General features: G+C 41.8%; 2 protein-coding genes and 1 long non-coding RNA gene across 15 annotated transcripts in view; 1 reads left to right on the plus strand and 2 right to left on the minus strand.

Annotated features, from left to right (window-relative positions):
* Positions 1-1,976, minus strand: part of MYO5C (myosin VC) — a 59,071-nt gene extending 57,095 nt beyond the window's left edge. For all 3 annotated transcript variants that reach the window (XM_030577447.1, XM_030577450.1, XM_030577449.1), the window contains exon 1: positions 1,868-1,976. In XM_030577447.1, coding sequence (XP_030433307.1) covers positions 1,868-1,894 — 27 coding nt within the window. In that variant the 5' untranslated portion in view covers positions 1,895-1,976. The remainder of the gene's footprint in view (positions 1-1,867) is intronic.
* The window catches only part of LOC115658468, a 37,955-nt gene continuing 21,049 nt past the window's right edge, over positions 1,911-18,816 (plus strand). The window contains exon 1 of one of the 2 annotated variants that reach the window (XR_004002295.1): positions 1,911-1,990. This is a non-coding gene — a long non-coding RNA (uncharacterized LOC115658468). The remainder of the gene's footprint in view (positions 1,991-18,816) is intronic. The other variant, XR_004002294.1, reaches the window with a different exon arrangement.
* Positions 9,776-18,816, minus strand: part of MYO5A (myosin VA) — a 204,223-nt gene continuing 195,182 nt past the window's right edge. For all 10 annotated transcript variants that reach the window (XM_030577446.1, XM_030577444.1, XM_030577439.1 and 7 more), the window contains 5 exons: positions 18,582-18,732; positions 17,277-17,559; positions 16,193-16,367; positions 14,724-14,804; positions 9,776-13,261 (listed from right to left, as the gene is read on the minus strand). In XM_030577446.1, the coding sequence (XP_030433306.1) occupies positions 13,109-13,261; positions 14,724-14,804; positions 16,193-16,367; positions 17,277-17,559; positions 18,582-18,732 (843 nt within the window). In that variant the 3' untranslated portion in view covers positions 9,776-13,108. The remainder of the gene's footprint in view (positions 13,262-14,723; positions 14,805-16,192; positions 16,368-17,276; positions 17,560-18,581; positions 18,733-18,816) is intronic.

Consider the following 18,816-nt stretch of genomic DNA (forward strand, 5'->3'; position numbering starts at 1 on the left):
GTATTTTGGCTCATTAGTCATGTTAAAATTTTCTGTACATGTCTGGCTGTCTCACTTTTTGCTATATAACTATATGTTCATAGAATACCAATTCTATATAATATTTTTAAAAAATAAATGCAAGTACGATCATTTTGTACAACTTTCCCAGATTGTGTCTTGGTCTTGGATATAACTAAAGACTAACACAATATGTTTTAGGTATGTCTAAAGAGGCACTACTTCTACTAGTTCAATATACTGAATCACATCAGTGGGTGAGGGAAGTGAGAGATTGATTTAATAGTCTAAGTTAAAACTTCCATGGGTTTCCTACTGCATCTTGCCTTATCTATGGCTGTTGGTCTTATTTTACATATACTTATGCACATGCTTTACTAAACCGACTACTCACATGCACTTAAGCATTTGTAGGAGTGGGTTTTATGGATGTCTTTTAGATTAATATTTCTTTCTTTAGGTCTTTTATAGCGCCGACTGCGTATTCAGAGCTGAATAATATAAAAATGGGTCACCAAATATTAAGTCTTATTTATTATTTTCTGACTTTAACAATGTTACAAGTAAATAAACATGGTTAAAGTAAAAATGTCCTCAGCTACTGATATAGCCATCCATGGCTCATGCGCTGGTAGCCAGGAGCTGCACCCAAGGATTCCTCCATACAAGGGGAATCCCTCACAAAACGGGATCCCCTGGATTTCTGCTCTACTTTCTGTCTCCAGGGCAAAGCAAACTCACTGGACTTGAAAACTGGTCCCACAGTATGCAAACTGTAAAGTGATCATAATGGTAATAAACACTTAGTACTTGATCTAAAGGTGGATAATGCTTATGGATGGGGAAAGGGAGGAGGAATAGGGAAGTGGAGTGACTTGCCTAACCTCACTTCAGTGTCAGGAACTGGGAACAGAAGCCAGGTCTCATGATTCACAACAGCATTTCACTTCTGTTTCATTATTATTGCCTAGCTGATGCTCTACACAATTGTGTAAATCTTTGGTTTATTTATTAAAGCAATTCTGCAGACAGTCAGATTTGAAGAATCATCCAGGCAGGAGAATCAGCTCCTTTCAAAGTGACAGTGTCCTTATTTTAGTTTAATAAATAACCCATAGATATAACAGAAACCTGCATTTTACTAGCCCTGTTCAGTCCTGGGAGAGTGGTAAATCATAGCTACTTATTAAAACCAGTCTCTCGGGTGAAAATCATGATTGGAAAAACCATAATATTTTCCTATAAACCTTTTTTTTTAAGATCTCAACAGCCTACTATAAATTCAGCCTCTCACAATATCTGGTGCTTGTCTTAATGCCCCAGTTCCTGGAGTCCTGTGATTATGTGGGAAGCCTAGCTTTCATTTAGAAGAGTGAGGGGGCAGGGAAGAAATTCTGGTTCCACTGAAGTCAATGGGAAAACTCCCATGGACTTCAAAAGGGCCAGGATTTCCCCCTACTTTTCCAGCTGTCATGGTTGCAGAGAAGAGGTAATAACTGTGAAGCCTAGAGTACAAAAACCAGAAGGCAGATCCAAAGCCCCCAGAGGTGTGTGTGGGGGCGGGGAGGTTAATCTCACGGTTTTGGGGGGCTGGGCTCACGATTTCTGGGGGTCGGCAAGGCTGTGCATTTACTCTCCAGTCCCATACTCCCGAGGCAAAGTATAACCCGGCCCAGGGACCATCCGGCTCGCCCTGCCCACCAAAAACTTTTTTCCTCCGTCCATTCCCAGAGCGGCAGGTGTCCCTGGCCTGAGCGCAGCGGCATCTCCCTCCCCCGGCCCGCTGGGACGGGGCGGCGGGGGCAGCACGGCCCCGGCCGGACAAGGGCCCCCGCAGCCCCGCTCGCCTCACACCCGCCCGGCTCACCTGCGTGTAGAGCTCGGCCAGCGCCATGGGGCCGCTGCTCCGCGCCTCGGGGAAGGAGCCGGGCTCGCTCCGCAGCTGGCAGCTCCCAGGCGGGCCCAGGGGCGGCCCGCAGCGCCGCGCCAGGTGTGTCCCGCTCCCGAGCGGGGTGGAGCCCAGCCTACACCGGACCTGCCGCCGGGGGCCTTCACCCCCCGGACAGAGACCAATCCGGCTTCATACACATTTCCCCCCCCCAGCACAGGTCTTCACCCCCCCCCCCGGACAGAGCCCAATCCGGCTTCACCCCCCCCCCCCGCCGGAGACCCCTCCCAGGGGCCTTCACCCCCCCCCCCCGACAGAGCCCAATCCGGCTTCTCACACACACTGCCAGAGACCCCTCCCAGGGGCCTTCACCCCCGGACAGAGCCCAATCCGGCTTCACCCCCCCCCCTCCGGACAGAGCCCAATCCGGTTTCACACCCTCCCCCGCCAGAGACCCCTCCCAGGGGCCTTCACCCCCCCCCCTCCGGACAGAGACCAATCCGGCTTCACACACACACCCCCCGCCGGAGACCCCTTCCAGGGGCCTTCACTCCCCCCCCCTCCGGACAGAGCCCAATCCGGCTTCACACCCTCCCCCGCCAGAGACCCCTCCTAGGGGCCTTCACCCCCCCACCCCGGACAGAGACCAATCTGGCTTCACACACACACACACCAGAGACCCCTCCCAGGGGCCTTCACCCCCACCTCAGGACAGAGACCAATCCGGCTTCACAGCGCCCTGCCCCAGAGACCCGTAATTTCCCCAGGAATTGAAATTAGGGGGGGTGTTAGAATTTACGGGGGGGTGTGTGTGTGAGGGCTAATGAGATATATAAAAGAGATCTGAATAAAGTAAATATTTTGTTAGGATAATACAAATTTAACATCAGGCTAATGCAAGTTACTCCAAAACACATAACAATATAATTTTTTTTAAATGTATTTAATTTAAATTGACTTTTGAAAAGTAAGCCATCATGAAATAAGAGGGAAGTCCTCTCATGTATTAGTAACTGGTTAAAATATGGAAAACAAAGGGTAGGAATAAATTATCAGTTTTCAGAATGTAGAGAGATAAATGGTGGTATCCCTGAGGGGCCGGTACTGGGACCATTACTATTCAACATACTCATAAATGATCTGGAAAAATGGGTAAACAATGAGGTGACAAAATTTTCAGATGATACAAAACTATTCAAGATAGTTAAGTCCCAGGCAGACTGTGAAGAGTTACAAAAGGATCTCACAAAACTGGGTGACTGGGCAGCAAAATGGCAGATGAAATTCAATGTTGATAAATGCAAAATAATGCACATTGGAAAACAATCTCAATTATACATACAAAATGAAGGAGTCTGAATTAGCTGTTAACACTCAAGAAAGAGATCTTGGAGTCATTGTAGATAGTTCTCTGGAAACATCCACTCAATGCGCAGTGGCAGTCAAAAAGGCAAACAGAATGTTGGGACTCATTAAGAAAGAGATAGATAATAAAACAGAAAATATCATATTGCCTCTATATAAATCCATGGTGTATGTACACCTTGACTACTATGTGCAGATCTGGTCACCCCATCCCAAAAGAGATATATTGGAAATGGAAAAGGTACAAAGATGGGCATAAAATGATTAGCGGTATGAAACAGGAGGAGAAATTAAAATGACTGGGAATTTTCAGCTTAGAAAAGAGATGACTAAGGGGGGATATGATAGAGGTCTATAAAATCTTGGCTGGTGTGAAGAAAGTGAATAAGGAAATGTTATTTAATCCTTCACATAACACAAGAAGTAGCAGGTTTCAGAGTAGCAGCCGTGTTAGTCTGTATCCACAAAAAGAACAGGAGTACTTGTGGCACCTTAGAGATTAACAAATTTATTTGAGCATAAGATTTCGTGGGCTACAGCCCACTTCATCAGATGCAGAGAATGGAACATATAGTGAGGAGATATATATATGTACAGAGAACATGAAAAGGTGGGAGTTGCCCAATCAACTCTAAGAGGCTAATTAATTAAGATGAGCTATTATCAGCAGGAGAAAAAAAAAACTGTTGTAGGGATAATCAAGATGACCCATTTAAGACAGTTGACAAGAAGGTGTGAGGATACTTAACATGGGGAAATAGAGTCAATGTGTGCAATGGCTCAGCCATTCCCAGTCTCTATTTAAGCCTAAATTGATTGTATCTAGTTTGCATATTAATTCAAGTTCAGCAGTTACTCCCTGGAGTTTGTTTTTGAAGCTTTTCTGTTGCAAAATTGCCACCTTTAAATCTGTTACTGACTGGAGAGAGGTTGAAGTGTTCTACTGGTTTTTGAATGTTATGATTCCTGATGTCAGATTTGTGTCCATTTATTCTTTTCATAGATAATTAGGGTTGGAAGGGACCTCAAGAGATCATCTAGTCCAACTCCCTGCTCAAAGCAGGACCAATTCCCAAATTGTGTAGAGAGTGTCCGGTTTGGCCAATGTACAAGGCAGAGGGGCATTGCTGGCACGTGATGGCATACACCACATTGATAGATGTGCAGGTGAACGAGCTGATGTGATTAGGTGGCGTGGCTGATGTGATTAGGTCCTATTATGGTGTCACTTGAATAGATATGTGGACAGAGTTAGCATTGGACTTTCTTGGAAGGAGCGGTTCCTGGGTTAGTGTTTTTGTTCTGTGATGTATGGTTGCTGGTGAGTATTTGCTTCAGGTTGGGGGTGCTGTCTGTAAGTGAGGACAGGTCTGTCTCCCAAGATCAGGGAGAGTGAGGGATCATCCTTCAGGATACGTTGTAGATCTTTGATGATGTGCTGGAGAGGTTTTAGCTGAGGGGATGAAGGTAACTGTTAGTGGTGTTCTGTTATTTTCTTTGTTGGGCCTGTCTTGTAGTAGGTGACTTCTGGGTACTCTTCTGGCTCTGTCAATCTGTTTTTTCACTTCAGCAGGTGGATATTGTAGTTTTAAGAATGCTTGATAGAGATCTTGTAGGTGTTTGTCTCTGTCTGAGGGATTGGAGCAAATGCAGTTGTACCTTAGAGCTTGGCTGAAGACAGTGGACCATGTGGTGTGTCCTGAATACAAGCTGGAGGCATGTAGATAAGTATAGCGGTCAGTAGGTTTCCAGTATAGGGTGGTGTTTATGTGACCTTTGCTTATTAGCACAGTAGTGTCAAGGAAATGGACCGCTTGTGTGGATTGGTCTAGGCTGAGGTCGATGGTGGGATGGAAATTGTTGAAATCATGGTGGAATTCCTCAAAGGCCTCTTTTCCATGGGTCCAGATGATGAAGATGTCATCAGTGTAGAGGGGCATTAGGGGAATGAGAGCTAAGGAAGCGTTGTTCTAAGTCAGCCATAAAAATGTTAGCCTACTGTGGGGCCATGCGGGTACCCATAGCAGTGCTGCTGACTTGAAGGTTTATATTGTCCCCAAATGTAAAATAGTTGTGGGTGAGGACAAAGTCGCAAAGTTCAGACACCAGATTTGGCATGTAACTAGTTCACAAAACTGGGGGGCAGTGTTGGGGAAATTCAAGGGGGGTGTAGGGAAATCACTGCAGAGACCCCTCCCAGGGGCTTTCACCCCCCCCCCCCCCCCCGGACAGAGACCAATCCAGCTTCACCCCCTCGACCCCTCACAGGGGCCTTCACACACACATACCCCCCTCCGGACAGAGACCAATCCAGTTTCACCCCCCCGACCCTTCCCAGGGGCCTTCACCACCCCGACAGAGACCAGTCCGGCTTCACACCCCTCCCAGGGGCCTTCTCACACACACACATCCCCCTCCGGACAGAGACCAATCTAGCTTCACACACATCCCCGTCCCGTGTCCCCCCACCAGGGATGTGCCTCCGAGCAGGGCCAGAGACTGAGTGTGCAACATAACTGCGTCTTCGAGCCTCGAACCCATGTGCAAACATTGTTTAACATGGATTGACCTCGCTCATGCTGACCTCCAGAGTCCCATGTTTAGCTCAAACTGTGGGTAAACATAGTGGCCCTAAACTTGTCTGGAAAACCAGCAGCCAGAGCCTGTCCACACAGCTGCTCCCATGATGATGTTCGAGCACGATGTTGCCCACTCGTGCCTGATCAAACACTGCTGTAGCTAAGGTGTTGTCTACTCTGCTGTGCTAGAATTGAGGCAAATTCTCAGGCTATGGCCAAGCATCAACGTATCTGCACTGGTGTGTGCCCCAAAGACAGAAAAGGAAAGCAGCAATTTGCACCAGTAGCTCATCGTACAGTCCAGCAATGGGAACAAATAGTGGCTTTTTCTATCAGCACTAAGGGGTGTGCTGGTGCAGCTATAGCAGTGGCTGTAATTGGGGCAAATCCCCAGTCTAGGCAAGGCCTAAGCTGGTTCTGTAGTTAACAGGGCTACAGATTGCAAGGTTTCCCTAGAGGAGGAGAGCAGTCTCCTCCCTGAATTATTTTTAGGACACCCCAACTATATTAAAGAAGCTCTGAATATGTCATTTTCCAAGGTATTAGCTTGGAAATTAATGACTTTATAAACATTCTCCATCATGGTGTTAGTTGGTTCTTTACAGCTACTAATGTGTACAGTCCACTCAAAGGAGGCTGGCTCAGTCTGCCATAGCTATAGGCAAAGGGCTCTGGGCTGAGAGTCTGGTAACTGGGGAATTTCCTTTTTTGTTTGTTGGCAGTGAAATGGGGTATTAACCCACCCTTGGTATATAGAATCCAGTGTCCTTAATTTGGATTTAAAACATTTATCAGTGGCTACATTTTGTGCTCAAGCCAAATGGTTCAAAGGGGAGATTTTCTGAAGCACAAATGACCATTGGATACTTCTCTCTCTTCAGAGAGGGGTACTGAAAGTCTCCCTCAAAATGAAGAAATAAAACATACTTCTCTCTAGTGTTAAAAATAAATAGAATTATTAAATGTAGCTGTTGTCTGTAGTTGGTACAGTAACTTACCCCTCTGATTTTTAAAAGTATTGGACTCAGATACAGTAGTCTTGTACCTCAAAAAATACCTATTGGAACAAGTGGAACAGTTTATCCTGGGTAAATCTTTATTAGTACAAAAAAAAATAAAAGTTATAGATTTTCTGAAGGTGCCCAGACAACCAAGGGAAACCATTCCTATGTAAATAAGCAGTAACAATAGAAATTTTGTTAATTGCATTCTTTATAAAATTCCATTTGGGTTTTTCCTTACATTTTATTAAACCAACAAGGGAATTGAATATACAAAAGCCCAAATTTAGATACAGTATTAAGGTTGTGACAAATTAACAAAAGCTCAGAATATAGCTAACTATAATGATGTTGGTGTGATCCAGGTGCTAACTGGCAGATGGAATAAACGGTGTAAAGGGGGTTTACAGGGATCCCCTGGGGCTGGTATATGCATAAAAATTTATCAAAGGGTGGCACGTCTCTACCACAAGCCAGTAGCTTACTGGTCATCACAGTCTTTGCAAAATGTATGTGTGGATGGTATTTAAGGAGTTATGTATCTATACTGAAAACTATGGTTTTAAGGTATATACGTTAAGACAGGTGACTAGAAGGTGATAGATTCTGTTTAGATGGGGGAAATGTAGCGATTCAGGACTCACCCCTGCAGCATCTCCTGATGGAGGTCTGGGAATTGGCTCGCTTTCCAGCTCCAGAGCACCCTCTACAGGCTGATGTCATCCCTACTCTCTGGCCCCCCATGTCCCTCCCAGATCCCGGTGCCCCTTTATCTGAGGGTTCTGCCCCAGCAATATCCCTGCAGTCTCTGGGTCTCTCCTCCCCTTCCCTTTCCTCCTCTCCCCAAACCCCTAACCCCTAATCCCACCTTGCCTCAGTACCTACTGCCAGTCATCATTTAGCCCCCGCTCACTGGGGCAGAATGCAGCCTGTAATTGCCACTCATCATTGGCAAGGGGTATGCGGGGTTAGAACTTGCTGCCACTGCCTAGCCCCGGGCTGTCTCTTTGCAACTCGAGTACCTGGTTTAGGCCCCACACAAGGCCTTGCAGCCTAGGGGGTTGTTGGGCTGGAGCTCCCCAGCCTCTCTTGCCTTTCCCCCAGCACTGCCCTACCTCAAGTCCCTGCTCAGCTCCCAGGCAGCTAGGTCCTTCCCTCTCAAAAACTAGAGAGGCAGTCTCCTAAGCTCTAGGCTCATTGGCCTTTTATAGGGCTAGCTGCAGCCTGATTGGGGTGTGGCCCCAGCTGTGGCTGCCTTCCCCATCAGCCTACCTGCTTCTCACAGCCCCAGCCCTACTCCAGGGCTGGCTTGGACCCTCTCCAGGCCACAGCAGGTGACCACCCGCTACAGGGAAGTAAACGCTTCTTTCTGTAGCTGGTCATTGTGTGGCTCACAATGGAAGTCTATCTGCATATGAGGCCACCAACTAACCAAGGTTACAAAATTGACAAGAGATTGCAAATATCTATAGAAAGAAACATATAGCAGGAGGGGACTTGGTTTATGAACAAAGATCAAACTATTTTGATGTATCTGGAATTTCAAGGAGACATACTATTTTGCACTTCAGAGACAAGCTTATTTTGTGAAAAAGGGATCACAGCCTACCTGGCTGAGAAATGCTGATGAGCAATGTGAGACATGACCATAATTAGTTAAGTGAGTATGTTCTAGAACAGGGATCGGCAACCTTTGGCACACGGCCTGCCAGGGTAAGCACCCTGGTGGGCTAGGCCGGTTTGTTTACCTGCTGCGTCCGCAGGTTTGGGCGATTGCAGCTCCCACAGGCCTTGGTTCGCTGCTCCAGGCCAATGGAAGCTGCGTGGCCAGTGGGCCCTTAACTCAGCCTGCGGCTTAGCTAGGCTGGAGCTCCCCAGCTCCCCCTGCCCTTCCTCTGCACTGCTCCACCCTAGGTACCCTCCTCAGCTTCCCAGGCAGCCAGGTCCTTCTTTCTCTAAGGAGTTAGAGAGAATGTCTCCTTGGCCTTCTGGCCCACTGCCGTCTTATAAGGACCAGCTGACCCCGATTGCGCTGGCTGCAGCTGGGGCTGCTTTCCCAATCAGCCCAGCCTTTCCCCTGCCACAGCCCTCTCCCAGGGTCGTTTTAAGCCCTTCAGGGCAGGAGCGGGGTGACCACCCCGCTACGTTGTTAAATAAACTTTTACTTGTTTTCACTCTAAACATATCTAAGTGGCGTGTGTTAAGCAGAGTGATGATCCTGAGGTGAAAGTGGTAAGCTGCTGTGTACTGGTTCTTTGGGAGCAGCAGGTTCTGTGAATTCAATGTCCATCCAGTAGACCAGGGGCTGGTCAGTCCAGGGGGACACTTGGAGGGCTTGAGGGTTGGAGTGAGCCTATCACTAACCTGTATAGATAGAGCTGGGCCTGCATAGGCCTGGAGGGGAATGCTTGTGTTGCCCGTGGCTGGTGGGGTTGGGGAGCTGACCCCTGCCAGGCACCGATCGACAAGTCTTCCTCACACTAAGGACAGGTGGCAGGGCTTCCTCACCACCCTGGGTATCCCCAGGAGTGTCACAGTTGGTCAGATACACTAAGTTCTTTATGATGTTAAGATAAGGTTCCACTAAATACAGCATCTGGTTTTAGAGCTTCCAGGGCACAGAAGTCTGTGTTTTCATTTAATTAGCAACCTTAATTTTCTTCTGTTCATTAATATAATTTGTTTTCCATGCACTTTGAAATAGTAGCATGTTAACCTACTGACGGAATTGCTTTCTGTACAACAAAAGACACTCATAGATGCATTTACAGAAAAAGATTCTGTCAGTATTAGTGTGTTTGTGCACATGGACGTATGACACCCTGGACCTGAACCAACTGCCCTTTCAAGTCAATAGAAAGGCTCCTGGTGGCTTCCATGGGGTTGGATTGTGCCTCATTTGAATATATCTGTTGTTTAAATATTCACAAAAAACCAAAACCAACAGCTGTAGAGTTTTTTATTTGGACATTTTTCAGTGACAGCTAATAGGATACAGTGTTTATGATGCACACATTTACTAAATACAACATCAGACACTACAACATTTCAAAGCATATGTCATTCTGAATTGGTTTGGTTTTCATCCATATACTGTGGTGGTACAGAGTGAAAACCTGTTTAAAGGCTTTTATTTGTCAGATGAATTATCAGCATCTTAAAAAACAAAAGTCATTCTCTCAGAATTCTTGTATGATATTTTGAAATGTGTTCAGTTTTAAATCCTAAATGATATAGACCTTCAGCTTTCAAATGCTGGTGTTTCCAGGTATGGAACAACTGTTAATGGATTAAAAAAAATCAATGTTTCAAAGATGAAGTATAGCATATCTTTCTATTCTGATCAAGTAGACTAGATTAATCACATTTAATAAAGCAAAATTCTTTAAGCACTTTCAAGTTCCATCTCGGATTAAAGCCTGGGTAGCAATTGGTTAAAATTTGGATAGAAGATTATGTTGCAAAAGGCTGAACAAAATAATGGCTGGACTAAAAATATACCAAACTCAATGAGGTAATTATTGTGCGACATCTTCAGAATGGTTACATATGTCAAAAGGGACATTGACAAATTAATAATTTCCTGCATCCAACAGAATCTACTATATCAATAGATAATAAATTAAAATATAAAAGTTACGTCCACATAAAAAGAGCATAATCATGATTCAAAGGAAAAAATATAAGTTTTAAAAAGATGTTTATATTTGTTTTCATGGTTATCTAAAGAGACCTTAAACCTAAGGTGAAAAATATTTTATATCATAAATCAACACTAAAATTATTTTTTGAAAAGTGCATGTAAAATACTGTTATGTAAAATTTTAGATGATTTACCAAGTACACATCTATTTCAACTTAGAAATATTTTCCTTTAAAACATGTCAAGCAGCATACACTTTTAATGTGATATAAATGTAACACTACTCAAACCACTGAATTTAAGGATAATACCTATAAACAACTTACTACTACTTTGTTAAGGAAACAAGACACAGTAAGGCTTTATACAGGTAAACAAATTTTAAAAACAAAAATACATTTTAACGAATTTTCATAACTATGTGTTTAAGTAGTAGATATATTTCCTGATTTACAGTATAAATATACTGTTGTGCCAATTTTACTTAAACAGGAGGGGGAAAGTTTCTATTTTTCTAAATGTTTTCACCTATTTCCTGCTCTTATGCTATTACTGGATACCAGGGCTTTTTCATGACATATTAACAAGTGCAGTACTTCCTGAAACTCTGAAAGATTAGTACACTCCACCATATTACATGATACTGTGTTTGGAGCCAGCTTATATGATCCTTGGCCTCAGAGATAAAATAACAAACATATTTGAATGAAGTACTTTTGGTTTACTTTGCATATGAAAATAATTTAAATAATTTAACAAAGATCATCCAAATTAAAGATGCAATTCTTACTTGTAGGTACCTAAACATATCAGTAGTGAGCTATTAAACACAAAAAATGGGCACACACTTCCGAAAATAAAAAGGCATAAGCATTTCAAAATGGTACTGACAAAGATCAAGCTTTCTTTATTATACATTTTATCAGTCACCATAAATAAGGTGCATGTATATATCTCAAAACATAACTGAAATGTATTGGTCTGCTCAGCTGATAGCAAAATTATTCTGTAGGTTCACAGGCTGATTAGTACCAGAACATTCTAAAAGTCTACCTACAGAATATTTTTCTGTTCTTTTAAATAAATAAATCTTCATGCTAAGTTGCTAAGTTGCATGATACATTAAAATATTGCACACTGCAATTTAGTAATGTGCAATTTTTTCATATGTATATTTGAACCATACACCACTGACCATGTTTTAAAATTCAGAAACAGAGTGTTGACCAAGGTCTCTGACTTAATTGTTGTACATTTTGAAATATAAATTCCACACTGGAGCAGATCAGAGCCGTGAAAGATGGAATATTCTTTCAGATTGGAAACGCAGAGGCCAAAACAACTATAATTTCTCATTGTGCAGTCTGGATCTTACAGAACACTTTATAGATTTCTTTAAAAACTATTTTTCTAGCATGAAGTAACCCTTTTGTTAAATAGGTTCATTGAACTATGTGGATAGATTCACAAACTGCACAATTTTAAATACTCCCTTCCCAGTCAATGTTTGTTGTATTTTTCCAGAAGCCAATATATAGACTAATAAAGATATTGGGCTACTCAAGGAATTTCTCCTTTCATTCTAGGTATTTGAGAATACATCTTAAAAAGTGTGACAAAGACATAAAATGGATGATATTGAAAAAATATAATGCCACTTCCTTGGACTAAAATTGGACAAAGGAAAAACCCTAACCAACTACAAAATATGAAATAAATATTATAATCATGACTGACTTTTGTTCATTTTGCCACAAGACAAGTATTTTAGTGCCCTATCTGTAAAGAAAACTATTATGTAACTTCCAGTATGCTACTTGTGCTTAGTTACCATTTTTTCTTTCCAGGTGATATTTGTTGACATTTGCATAAATCCAGTTAAAAGAATAGATTGCATTGGACTGTAAACAAAATTGACAATAAAAAGTGAAGTCTCTTATTTTAGTGCCTAATAAAGGATACTGTCATACATTTTAAAGAACACTATACTCAGCAGCAGTTTAATGTGTTTAGTAAACCACAGCACTAACAAATGAACACCTATGTTATATCGCACAGTAAGCCAAAAGACTTTAATACTTCATAATTTATGTCATGCTGACATAAATAAGGAAGTTGTTTAACAAATTGTTTTATATATTGCAAGTTCGCTATGTTTAAATTGTCAAAAACCCTAACGGAGAAATAGATTCCTACATGACTATGTATTCTACTACAAAATGTATTTCTTCCAGTCCTCCACTTATAGTACCGTGTCTGTCCTTATTGGTCCCTACCTATGAGCAGATTGTGTATGGATTTTAATGTACACTATTTAAATATGTTACTAAAGATCTAAAAATGTCTCTAGGCAGCTGAAGACAATTTTTGCCCAAGCCCTATATTCATACTCTGGAAACGTAACAATCAGTAATGTGTCTACATGACAATAATGACCTATACAAATGCACATCTTTCTATTAGCCTTCCAGTTGTGGTACAGTTATGTAGATTTCCAGCTACCCATACTAAAAATCTGGGCATATACAGCGTTGTCCCTTCAAAAACGTATTTTCAGTGGCTCACTATGTTTTAATGGATTCAGATTTCAGGCAACAGACTCATTGTCAACAGCTGACAGTGCATCCTTGGTTCAGACACGTGAGATGAATGCTAGGCCCAAGCTGGCTGGAATTTGAATGGTTTCTAATGCGAGGGAGGATGGATTAAAAGGAAAAGTAACAGGAAAGATGTGTTTAGCATCCATTAGCAGCTGAGGAGAGTCCTTCCTGTCTCGTAAACGCATCTACAAAAGATAAGAAATTGGCTGTGTTAATACTTCACCTCGTGGCAAAGGCAGATTGTTTTTTTAATCGTTGCATTAGAGTTGTTTAGTATCATGCTTTTTTTGTAAAAAGAAAAACTCATTGGTGCTTCTAATCAGTAATACTTGATTTTCAGTTATTTTGTGGGCTATAAACATTCTCTTGAGAAAGAAAATATTAAAAAGAAAATATGATTTTTTGTAAAAATTAAGAATTTCTAAGCTTGTCATACTAAATATTTGAATACTGATCAATGCAAAACATATACATATATATTTGGCAGCTTGATCTGGACCCATTGTAACAGTTGTGCACATAAACTGAAGCTGCCTCTGGGCAGCTTTAGATCTGCATGTTTTTCCTTCATAACAAAATCTGAAGAAACATTTAGATTTTCTGCAAAGGGTAGGAGACCTATCTGGCATATGTTAACTGTACCTCTTCAGTGAGTATGCAGAATGATTCATTTGTTTTGTTTTGGTTTTATCTTGTCAATCTTATTGTTCCCCTAATACAGTGTTTCTCAAACTTGGGATGCTGCTTGTGTAGGGAAAGCCCTTGGCAGTCCAGGCTGGTTTGTTTATCTGTCCCATCCGTAGGTCTGGCCGATCATGGCTCCCACTAGCCGTGTTTCGCTGCTCCAGGCCAATGGGAGCTGCTGTAAGCGGCACGGGCCGAGGGACGTGCTGGCTGCCGCTTCCCGCAGCCCGCATTGGCCTGGAGCAGCGAACCGCGGCCGGAGGGAGTCGCAATCGGCCAGACCTGTGGACGGGACAGGTAAACAAACCAGACTGGCCTGCCAGGGGCTTTCCCTACAAAAGCGACATCCCAAGTTTGGGAAACACTGCTCTAATATATACCAGAAAGAGCAACTTTTAAAAATAATTTTTTTAAATGAACTGACTAGCCAGTTTTCCTCTGAATTTTCAAAACGTTTCATATTTTCCAAATTAGAAGAGTGGAATTGAGAACTTCTGATATGTATGGCTCAGTTTTCAAAGCAGTCTGAAATTGACCTCTTGTGTGAAAAAAAATGTGAATGAATGGGCGTTGCGTGTACAAATTCCATCACTTGCATTTACAAACATTAATACTTGAAAAGTGGGCATAGTGGAGTGTGCACAAATAAAGATACAGAGATAGAAAAATTATGTCATCTTCTGAAACTCAGGTTCATTTAAAAAATAAATAGCGATAGAAAGTTAAAAAAAGTCGACATTAGTTTAAATCTGCAAATAGTAGCACAAATTGTGACAGCCTACAATAAACATACATAAATGTCTTGTATCACATCTGTATTACAGAAAAAGAAAAGAAAATGTGGTTGACAAGCCTACTTTACTTTGAATATCACACTGTACTTTATGACAAGACCTATTTTGGCTCACGGATGTGTTCCTGTAGAACTAATTGAACAATATGTGGGGCAAAAAACAGTCTTACCTGTATCGTACGTATAAATGATATTGAGACCCTTTCTTCAAACTCATTAACTGGAGTATACAAATTCAAAACTTTTACAATCTGTGGAGAAAAACAACAGTTCTTGGTTTCAGTCTATTGTTGACTTAAATATATATGCACCCTATTCTTAATGTTTAAAAATACCTTCCTAAATTAGTTGTTTACAAGTGCTGGTTACAGTTTTTTTCAAATCAATACATTAAGAATTTTCTTACTCATTTAAGAAATTGCTATATGCTATAAGAAATTAAGGCACATATTTAAAATAAACAAGCCTTTTAAATTTTGTTTATGTGACCATATACAGCTGTACAATGTTATTAAACAGCTGATTCTGGCACACTGACAAATCCTACTTCTTCCATGACAGCTACACGAAATTGATCAGCTAATACCAGCACAGGAGGAGATTAGAGGTTGATGGCTGTTTTTAAAACGTAAGGTTTAGTGCTCTCTCTCTCCGTCCTTCATACATCACTTGTCTTCTTAGATTGTGTCCCCTTTGGGGCAGGGAGTATTGTTTTGACATGTGTGGGCAGTGCCTAGCACACTGTGGAAATTACCAGAGGACAATCAATCAGCAGCAATAATATCTTAAATCCATTGAAGTCACTAGAGAAGTTGCTACTTCCTCTACCTGAATTTGGTCCTACATTTTGGATCCTATCCTCTTCCCACCAAAGACTGTAGTAAAATTTCCACTGATTTCAAATGGAACAAGTTAGAGCTCTAAATGCAGTACAAAGACCCCAAACCAAGAAAAAGACAGACATAAGCAAGGGGAGCACCAAATGATATGGAATACATTTCTTTAGCTTAAATAAAAATCTCTGTACTTTTTTCATGATTCTATTTTTTTTTATAAATTTGAAACTTCTGAAATAGGAACTTTTTCTTAAAGTGCAAAAGCAACAGGTGTTTCTACATTTCTGATGCAGAGATTGGGATTGGGCTGGCACACAGTAGTATGGCACACAGGCATCTCTTATTCTTGGAGTCAAAGGCCTGGCCTACACAGCTTTTGTACAGATATAACTATTTCAGTCAGTTGTAGTGTTTTTTTAAATTGAAATAACTATATTGGTACAACCCTGAGTATGGATACAATTACACTGGTATAAAGGAGCTTTATGCCAGTGTAGCTTATTCCCCTTAGCTATACTACTATACAGCACTTTTGCACACATATAACTGCATTCACATTAGGGAGATGGTGCCATCTTAACTATACTGGTATAGTTAAAGCAGTACAAGCTGCAACTTATTTTGTGCACAGACCCTGGGAGAGGATCCACCACCCCATTCGACCTCTGTTTTCATTATGCTTATTTACAACAACATGAGCAGAAACACTCAATCTCTGTGAGATGGAAGCACATGCAGGTCTAGAAAAACACAGTTCAGAGGTCACATAAATGTAACAGCTGTCAAGGTGAGTGCTGGATTACCTGTGCAGTAGTTAGAGCATTGCACATTGAACAAATGGCTTCTGCATCTTCATCCGTCTTCTTTTTCACCTGCAACAACTGTGCGGCCTGAATGAGAGGCTCCAGTGTTTCTTTAGCCCCACTATTCATCAAATTTTTGTCACGTAGCCATTCTTCAAGTTGACTCACATTGTACCTGTTAAAAGAGGAAACCCCCCAAGAATGTTTTCACTCCGACTGTTCAAGTCTGACCAAATATCAAGAGCTTTAGATTTTGTTTAATTAACGCCCATGTTTTGTTTTTGTGGGTACTTCCCTCACACAGTACCTAATTATAATTCCCCTTAAGTTTATTTCCATAGCAGCTCCCTTCAGTTGATTTTCCTGAGGACTGTTTAATAACCCTATGCTGTGCCATTATAAGCCTTTGCACTCTAAGTTCCAAAGAATATTTGAAAATAAAGGCCAAACACTATCTACTGCTTCTCTTCCTTGTTTGGATCTGTTCAGATATATGGCCTAGCTCTGTTCCCCTTATTCACCTCAATGGGACTCCTCTGCGCAGTTAAGACAAGCAGGATTTCACCCTTGTATATGTAGGCTGAGATTTTCAAAGCGTCTTAGGAGAGGAATATGATAACGCTTTACAAACAGAATGTACTGGGCAACAGACACCAAAAACATGAATCAACTGTGTCCCGTATTGGGAAAAAGAGGAGCAACAACAGATCTAAACACATCATGTGTCCATTGTGCCACAAACTGACAAGATTGAGCAATGAGGAACATTTGCTACACCTCTCCATATTGTGCAGTAGCCGGTGTTGCCCATCTGGGCCAACTTGCATATAAGGAGGAATTAATTTTGTTTCCCCCCTAACTCCATCCTACAGAAGCTTTGTTTGTGGAAGCAGAATTTACCCCTAAATTAAACAGTGACTTCCTGGTGCGAAACCCTCAAAACCAGCAAAGGAGTCTCTCTCTCTTAGATGGAATGCTTAAATCCAATATTGTTCAAAACAATTATCTAATCTTAACAAATTCAATATTACAGCCAACGGTACATTTAAGAGGCAAGTGAAAATACTACGGAGCGCTCTCTCACCGTATCTGCATCCCTTTGCTCCAGGAACACATGTCCTTGCGCAGGAGGAGGTTATTCAGGGTTACCGCCCCAGTGATGTAGAAGGTTTGCTTGATGACTTGCTTGATCAACTCCGGATCCATGCCATGCTGACACATTACAAAGTGAAATGTGTTCAGCTGTCTAATGATGGAGTCCAGCGTGTAGGTCCCTTCATCAGCAATACTGGACGTTCTCTTTCGCAGCCCTGGTGGCTTTACCCCTGAGACGCCTTGAATAGTTTCATGCTCCAGCATTCCTGAAACTGTATTTGATTGACAACATTATTACTATAGCTGAAAAATAAAAATGCCCAAATTTATACACATTTTTACAAAACATTAGTAATTAATATTTATATACGAGTAGACTGAGCTTGCTATTGGCCACAACTGTACTATTCCAGCTCTTTTCTAATTGCCCCATTAATTTCTGCAGAATCTAAGTTAAGTTTCCATTACAACTTTAAAAAGAGCCTAGTCTGTAGGGTTGTAAAGAAAGCCTGAATGTGGCTCAATAAAGTACTCTTTTCCTGAGTCTTCGATTAGATAAGCCAGTGGTCCCCAACCTTTTCTGGGTGGCAGGCACCAGACGACGAGCCACCGAGGACCGAAGTAGTGTCATCAAGAGGCGTCGCCGCTGAAAATCAGCGGCCTTTTGGCGGCAGCGCCTCTTGGTGACACTGCTTTTCGGTGGCATTTTGGCGGATGCTTGTCCGCCAGCCAGTACACGTGTGCACATAGATGCCTTGGCGGGCGCCATTGCACCTGCGGGCACTGCATTGGGGACCACTGAGATAAGCAATAGCTCCAGTGGAGCTAAGAGCTGCGCCATTCAACTAAATGATGTATTGATTCTGAAGCCTAGAGAAAATTTAAATGTCAATATTGTCTTAAGGGAAGATACATTAATTTAATGAGCGTTGCTTAGAGATCTAGAATAAATCATTTTAATTTAAAAAACGTGTGAATTTAAATATCAACATTGTTAACTATTTCACCGCTGATAATATTATTACTTTATTACAAGCATTTATAAGGTACAACCAGCTATTCTGTCATTGTGTGTGGCAGGGAGCGGCGACAGAGTTATGCTTTCATTCTCTCTCCCTGATCTCTGCTTATACGAGTCATTTATAAACAGAATACTAGTAGGGTGCTTTAATATAAATGTATCACTTAAGGGAAAATACAAGAGATCATATACTACCACCATTCTCACTGAGTAGGAAGAAATTTATTTTGATTAATGTAGCTGGAAAGTTAGAGGAATTTAATTTTGCCTTACCAATCATTGGCTGCAGAATATTCTCTAACACTCTGATGAGCTGCTGGTAGATCTGAATAGCCAAGTCACTCAATACCTGTCTGTATTCAGCTAAGTCAAAATTGGTGAGGCAGTGTTCATTCTGACGAGGTGTGTTGTGCTTCATAAATCCCTGGATTCACAAGCAATGGAAACAAATGCTTCAATGTACAAAAACAGCATGTATATTTTTTCTTACTGTAGGCGAGTAATAGTC

Source organism: Gopherus evgoodei, chromosome 10, assembly GCF_007399415.2.
Source record: "Gopherus evgoodei ecotype Sinaloan lineage chromosome 10, rGopEvg1_v1.p, whole genome shotgun sequence".
Classification (NCBI taxonomy): Eukaryota; Metazoa; Chordata; order Testudines; family Testudinidae; genus Gopherus; species Gopherus evgoodei.